Source organism: Micromesistius poutassou (assembly GCF_964030765.1).
Source record: "Micromesistius poutassou genome assembly, contig: SCAFFOLD_6570, whole genome shotgun sequence".
Taxonomy (NCBI): Eukaryota; Metazoa; Chordata; class Actinopteri; order Gadiformes; family Gadidae; genus Micromesistius; species Micromesistius poutassou.
Window position 1 is genome coordinate 1 of NW_028179025.1, and position 7,500 is coordinate 7,500.

At 54.3% G+C, this 7,500-nt stretch overlaps 1 protein-coding gene across 1 annotated transcript; it reads right to left on the reverse strand.

The window, feature by feature from the left end:
• Positions 1 to 1,353: 1,353 nt before the first annotated feature.
• Positions 1,354 to 6,482, reverse strand: LOC311373188 (CHRNA7-FAM7A fusion protein-like; the record flags this gene model as incomplete). Its single annotated transcript, XM_084490019.1, has 4 exons — positions 1,354 to 2,208; positions 5,375 to 5,484; positions 6,155 to 6,241; positions 6,470 to 6,482. 4 exons carry the CDS (start codon positions 6,480 to 6,482, stop codon positions 1,354 to 1,356), a joined length of 1,065 nt encoding a protein of 354 aa, XP_084346145.1.
• Between the last annotated feature and the right edge of the window lie 1,018 nt (positions 6,483 to 7,500).

Consider the following 7,500-nt stretch of genomic DNA (forward strand, 5'->3'; position numbering starts at 1 on the left):
AATGCAATGCCAGGGTTGATATCCATTATTGATAGGATTATTTGCTCTAGCAATTCATTCATTTCACATCACCCTCGATCTCTTCTGTAGCAAAATATAGATTGAATGAACCACCTCGACCCTGTCTGTTCGTGAGGGCCCTCCTGCTTCTATTAATAACCAGCCCTGAGAGGTGAGGGGCCACTCTCTACCCCCAGCTGCCAGAGGCCATTGTACAGCCGATACCGGGCTAATGCACGTTTCCAGGGACGATAAACATCGTTCTCCCATTCCTGATTGGCAACTCACTCCGTCGGGTAAGGACTAGGATAGTTAAAGCGGTCCATTAGGAGATAAAAATGGACTTCATCTTTTAAAGAGCTGAACCGGCCTAATTCAATCTTATTCAGGGCATTGTGATTGGACGCTTGTGTGTGTGGGGGGGGGGGCCTCCGGTCTCATCTGTTGGCTTTATCTGTGCGGCATCGCTCTCCCCGTCAAGTCTTATTCCCCGCCTGGAAAAGGTTTTCTGTCGTTTTCTTGGTTTTATTCGAATGTCACCAGGAGGGAGGGAGGGAGGAGTCACTTTGATCCTTTATCTCAATACAGCTTTCTTTTCCCTGCCACAAGCCCCCAGCCCCCTCTCCCCCCCATAAGCCCCATCCCTTCCCACGATGCAGTTCTCCTCTCAGCTCAGGTTTTAGGGATGTGGGAGTAAAGAGACTGTCATTTCCCCTGCCAGGAAATAAAGCACAACTCCCCTTCCTCCTCGTCAGTCTTCTTTATCTGGCTTCTGTCGGGCCTACCTATCTCCCCCTGTCCCTGATGCGCTCTCCATCTCTCGCTCTTGGCCTCACGCTCTTCCGTCCTCGTCCGACATCCGATCGCGAGGCGGCTTTGCACTCCGCCGGGTACCGTCTCCGTGCCTCCCGTCCCCCTCCGCCCGTCCTCTGGAGCGGCCCCACTGATCTCAAACCCGATCCGTTGATCCTGCCGGGGAAGGCGCGGGTCTTGGTGGTGTTTCAGCCCTCAGGCTCCTTTCTGTTATTCGACGCTTTTCCTCTCTCCTCTCTCCGTGTGTGTGTGGTTTATCCGATTCCACCGAGCCCCCCCCCCCCCCGTCGAGAGCTATCTATCCCACTGCTTTTCCCAAAAGACTTCCTATTAACTATCTCCTTCAAATGCTTTTTTCCGTCCCTCCAAAAAAAGCTCGCCCGGACTCCCGAGCCCAGGGTGGTCCGTGACACAAGACTCGCCGTCCCCTTCCTCCTCGTCAACCCCCCCCCCCCCACCACGGTTCTCCTTTTCCCGCTCCCGTTCGGTTTTTCCTTTGCGTTTCACGTCTTTTTCGTTTTACTCCCGGTCGCCTTGCCCTCAGATGAAGTCCTTCGAGATGGCCTCCACAAAGTTGGGCGCCGACATGAGGATGGAGATGGTGCAGATGATGTTGAACACGCTGAACGCCACCAGGCACAGCCGGTCGATCACCGCGCCCGCAAACTTCCACTGGTCGGCCGTGCCCGCCGCCTCGTCCTGCTCCCGGAAGCGGTCGGCCAGGTAGCGCACCTCCTCCAGCAGGGCCTGCAGCTGGGGGTCCCCCATGCCGCCGCCCATCGCCGGGCAGCCCCCCGCGCCCCCGAAGCCCCCGCCGCTGGAGACGGTGCTGGGACAGCCCAGTGTGTCGCCGTGGAACGAGCCGGCCGCGGGCGGGAGCAGCGGCGGCGGCGGAGGCGGCGGCGGCGGGGAGACGCAGTACTGGGCCTGGGAGTGCGACGGCGGGCTGGCCCCGCCCGCCACCGCCCGCAGGCTCCCCGCCACCGAGGCGGTGGAGAGGCCGGAGCCGCCGCCGCCGCCGTTGTTGTTGCTCCTCTGCACGGCGTCGGCCAGCAGCGAGGCGTCGTCCAGGCTCTGGAAGCCCATGTACAGCAGGCCGCCGTTGTTGTTGGCGCTGGACTGGGCGTGGTGCAGGTGCTGCAGGTGGTGCTGCTGGTGGTGGGGGTGGCCACCGCCGCCGCCGGCGTGCAGGGAGCCCGTCTGCAGCGGCGCCAGGCTGCCCGGGTGCAGCGGGTGGAGGGTGGGCTCCGGGGCGTTGGGGAGGCTGTTGGTCTGGGAGCCCGAGGAGCAGCGCCGCAGGTGGGGGGCGCAGGGGGGCCGCTCGGGGTCCTCACTCTCGCCGGGCCGCTTCATCCGCAGGAACCACGCCACCCACTGCAGCAGCACCAGCTGCATCTGGGGGGAGAGGGAGGGAGGGAGAGAGAGAGAGGGAGAGAGAGAGACACACACACAGAAAGAGAGAGAGAAACAGAGAGACAGACAGACACACAGACAGAGGAGACGTGAGTCGGGGAACCAAGTGAGCAAAAAGGACAACAACAACGATGGGGCGAGACGGAGAGGGGGGAGAGGCGAGAGGCGGCGGGGGGGTGGGGGGGGAGGTGGGTGTGGAGGGGGGCGGGGGGATGTGCGGTAGGAGCGAAATAACTGAGAATATAAAGAAGAGAAGCGTGACGCGGCAGACACATCAGGGAACGGATCAGCCGCTGACTGCTCCGCCGCCGCACAACATGCGTTCACAAAACGCTGGCGCGTCCCGGAGAGATCCCCCCCCCCCCGAGCAGTACGAGAGTTACGAGGTGTTTGTGAGCGCCGCTCACACAGGGACCACTCGGAAGAAATAAGCACTCGCGTTCAAAAACCCACCGCCGGAATATAATGCTGTGCCTAATATAATAATGGGTGATTAAATGACAAACCGAAGCAAGCGTTTAACCTCCCATTTGAACCGGTTGGCATGGCAGCGCAGTCTTCTCTCATTTGGCAACATTTATAAACGGTCTCTAATTGGACAGTTGAGCGTCTCACCTCTCCGCGGTGATGCCGAGCGATTCCGACGCGTGCGGCGTGCGTGGCGCCCAGGTGGGCGCTACACACCGGTAAGTGGAGGACACGCGCTGCCCGTGACACTCACTTTGTGAGGCGCTTTGGGGGCCATACAAAGAGTTACAAATGTAATGAATTATCATTATTATGAATATGATTGTACATTGTTATGGATACCCTTGACATTGGTTTTGGTCCTCCATCTTCATACCTCACCCTTCTAAAGCCTCAGCGATTCACAATCAGAGAGACACCCACTGCCCTCAGAGCATCAGTACAGTAAAACAGCATTTCCAAACCGAGCGCTTGGAAGTTCTCATTGCTCACTGAAGTGACCTGAAACGAACCCTAATGTGACACAGCGTCTGGGGTTGTTTGCGTTTGTGTGTCCCCGCCGCCCTTAAACAACATCCAGGCAAAGGTGGGTGGGGGGGGGGGGGGGGGAAAGCGCCTGTCCGTAAATCCAGTCGCAGGCTCAGACGTTTGAAATTTAAGATGGTGGCCTCGGCTGGGGCAGAGATTTACCACTTCTGCACATTACCGCAATGAGCTGATCCAGAGAGGAGCGCTGCCTCTTACAGACACGGCCCTCAAGTCCCGGACACTGAGGAGAAGTGACGCTGGCTTTGGGTTATCAGTGTCATAGTGTTGTAGTTAACCACAGCTACAGTCACCTTTAACTGCTGTCTCGATCGTATCTTGTTTACATTTACCTTTAGGGCATTTAGCAGATGCTTTTATCCAAAGCGACTTACAGCCGGACACACATCCACGCAAGGCGACAGCCCGCTTGTCAGCAGCAGTCAGGGTGAGGCGTCTCGCTCAGGGACACCTCGTCACTCAGCTAGGAGAAGCCCACTAGCAACCTTCCGGTTACAAGTCAACCCGCTCCACCTCCTGAGCTGAGCCGACCCTGTTCTTCCCTCATCCCACCCCCCCCCCATTAGCCAGAGAACAGACCCTGGTGGCTGACTGGCCGGTCTGAGACCATATCTACCGCTGGCGCTCTAGTTGTTGTTTGCTCCATGTTGATTTCGGATGCAATTATAATAGGGGATGATCCACCGCCCTTCCCTTAACCCCCCCCCGTCCCGTCCCCCCGTCCCGCCGCCCCGTCCCGCCGCCCCGTCCCCCCGTTCCCCCCGTCCAGTGGCTCGTTGATTGTCCAGCGCTTCCCGTCTAAACGCAGCTATTTATCAGAGCAAAGACAGCCTGGAGATGACGGGGAGGCTTAATGTTGCAGTCGCTCGCTTGCCCGACTTGGACATAAAGCGGATGAGCGTGTGTACACACGGTAATCACAACAGCCACGTCGGACGCATTGTTTCCCCCCCCGCCCCCGCTACACCAGCCTTCTATTTTCTTCATGTCACACACGTGTGCTTCTAGAATGAGATACGTCCGCTTGTTTTATGATCGCTTCTTCCGTCTGTGTGGTGCCAGTGGGCGGAGGCAGATTTATACAGGCCTTTAAAGTCAGTGACGCTGAATTGATTGATAACATATGCAAGTCGCACTCACCGAGTCTCTTTGAAAATCAAGCAGTTGGGATGAAATTAGCGTCGTAATTCGAACGGCTCGTTGGCAAAGGATATTACGATGAGGTTAGAGAATGGGCAAAATTAAACACAATATTGAGAGGCCGCCGAGGCTAAATTAGGTTGGTGTTTCTATTCTATATTACAATATTATTACAGTTATATTTGAATATCTTTTTATAAATCTTTTTAAATTGTGTCTGATTATATGAATTAAATAAAGTTCAATACGTTTGATTTACAGGCAAGTATGCCAACGACACCTCGAAAAATGAGCGTGAGCAACCGCGCAATGTAACAATGTCCCGGAAATGGTGGAAAGCAGTAAATTGGGGGTTTGATTCAGCGGTGAAGGTACTTTGATAACACGCCGCCTTGAAGGATGAGGTGACGGGGCGGTGGAGGAGATGGGGAAGCATTTGTTGAACACACGTCTCAGACGCACGCAGAGACTGGCATCCTCCACCCTCCCCCTATGGAGGTGAAGGCGGAGAACAAAAGGCAAAGGGAGACGAAACGGGGATTGTGTGGGGATAGAGAGCGCAGGGAGAGAGGGAGCGAGAGAGGGAGAGAGAGAGAGGGAGAAAGAGAGAGCGAGGGAGAGAAGGAGAGAGAGTGAGAGAGAGAGCGCAGAGAGGGAGAGAGAGGGAGCGAGGGGGAGAGTGAGGGAGAGAGCGTGGATAGCGTCGGTGACAGGCGAGAGATGAGAAGCCGCTGAAAATAACAGGCGCCACAGAAGTCCTCCAACTCAAAAAAAGAAAGAAAAAGTTTCCAAAGCAGAGAGAAAGAAAACAACAATGATGGCCCCGCAGCCACGTCCGCTGTATTTCTATGCTGACACGTTCTCCACAGCAACACGGGATGTTTACACGTGCATATGTGTGTGTGTGCGTGTGCGTGCGTGCGTGTCTGTGTGCGTGCGTGTGCGTCTGTGCGCGTGCGTGTGCCTGATCGGGGGTGAGTTCCAGAGGACTTACCCATTTGGGCATGGTCCCTCCGTTGGGGTCGTGGTGGTGGTACTGCAGGACCACCACCGTGGCCACGACCGACGCCCCCACGATGATCATGATGCTGGCAAAGTACTGCCCTGGGAGGGGGAGGGGGAGGGGGGAGGGGGGAGGGAGCGTTACAGAACAACACACGCTGCGACCGGCGGCCATGTTTGCCAACGAGTACTGCTGACGGCGGCGGTGAATAAGCAGAGACACGGCATTCTTACTGGTCCGTCGGCGTTGTTACCCTGCCATGTCCCAAAAAAAGTATTGTGTCTAATGTCTATCATTGGCTGCATTTTCCCTTGTCCCGTGCGTACATTTTTATTGTTACATTTTTTTTTGTTGTTTTTGCAGCTGGAAGACTTATCATTTTGTCAATTAAAATTTAACAGCATCCAGATGGACGAATTTAGTGGAGCCTATCCAGAGGGTCCCATTCACCACCCAGGAGCCATAATGTTGAAGCATGAGCATTAAATACCACATGGCTACCGTTTGCTATGGGACGGAAACCAACACCCCGTGATAAATAAAGAACTACACTGAGATTAAAACTCAACAAACCCAGAAAACCCATCACATACGGTATAGAAATCTTTAACCCCCATGAACCTTGCTGAGGCCAATAAGGCTGGTCACGGACTAGGATCCGCTTCCTGGAACACACACAGCCCCGCCCGGGCCGCCGGCTGACCAGACACACACATTGATGTACTCACACAGTCCCCCCCGCCCAGCCCCCCCACTGACACACACACGTACCTATTAGAGGAATGGAGTCGGATGTGGCCGGCATGATCTCTGCCACGAGCAACATGAAGACCGTTAGAGACAGCAGCACAGTGATACCTGGAGCGAGAGAGACAGAGAGAGAGAGAGAGAGAGAGAGAGAGAGAGAGAGAGAGAGAGAGAGAGAGACAGAGAGAGAGAGAGAGAGAGAGAGAGAGAGAGAGAGAGAGAGAGAGAAACAGAAACAGAAAGAGAGACAGAGAGATGTTCTTTTATTCTTCCTCAGCAAAGCAGTTCTTTAGTTGCCTGTGACAAATGGTCATGCAATGCAGCCCAAAGATAGCTGACCTCTGGAGAACATTATTAGATTTGGCTTCGATTTATCTTGATGCAAATTAGTAAACGGGACGAGATCAGACTAATGGGCGTATAGTGAATTACTTTTCAGCATAATTCCTTTGTAATGGCATTTTCCAAGTAAAGCAAACTCGATCCAAACCACACTATACACCCACACGCACACACACTGACATGCACACAACATTACACATTACACAAACAACCACATGCACATCCACACACAAGCACACAGACATTCGAAACACAAACGTGCAATCTCTCTCTCTATCTCTCTCTCTCTCTCTCTCACACACACACACACACACACACACACACACACACACACGCACGCAGACACAATCCTCTCAATCCTCATTTTTCATTCAAGCCGTCATCCATCGTCTCGGAGAACACTTCCTCTGCTAAACGGTCCCAACGCCCGAACGCAATCAGCGCTCCTGGTTCTGCCCATGTTTCCTTATTGAATGCATAATAATACAGTGGCGGTTCATTAACACGCAGGCTGACCTCACACACTGGGTCCCCGTCTCGTCCATCAACCCGGTGACACACTGCCTTCCTGGAAGACAGTGCGAAGCTCTCTCTCGCTCTCCCTAATCAATTCACTGGCCGTAATTACATCAATAGGTTAATTGGTTGTGTGTGTGTGTGTGTGTGTGTGTGTGTGTGTGTGTGTGTGTGTGTGTGTGTGTGTGTGTCGATTTCCTTAATCCCCTTTGGTGAAATGCTGCATAATGCGTCCTGAGTCTCGGTCAGGATCTGGTTTGACAGCGCTGTTGCCATGGCGTCTTTCCACATCCTCGCCCGTCGAGTCACTTTGTCTCCTCTCTGCCTCTCCAACTACTGTGAAATACTATTCTGAACCAGCGCGTCCCATTATTCGAATCAATGTTTTCATAGGTATATACTGTATGTATGGCCTGGTTGGCCCTTTCTTTCGTTTCATATACTTAAACGTTGAGCTCAGATGCTTCTGAAGAGCTCTTCAGGTTCATTCATAGGGTTTCGAGTAGCCTGCA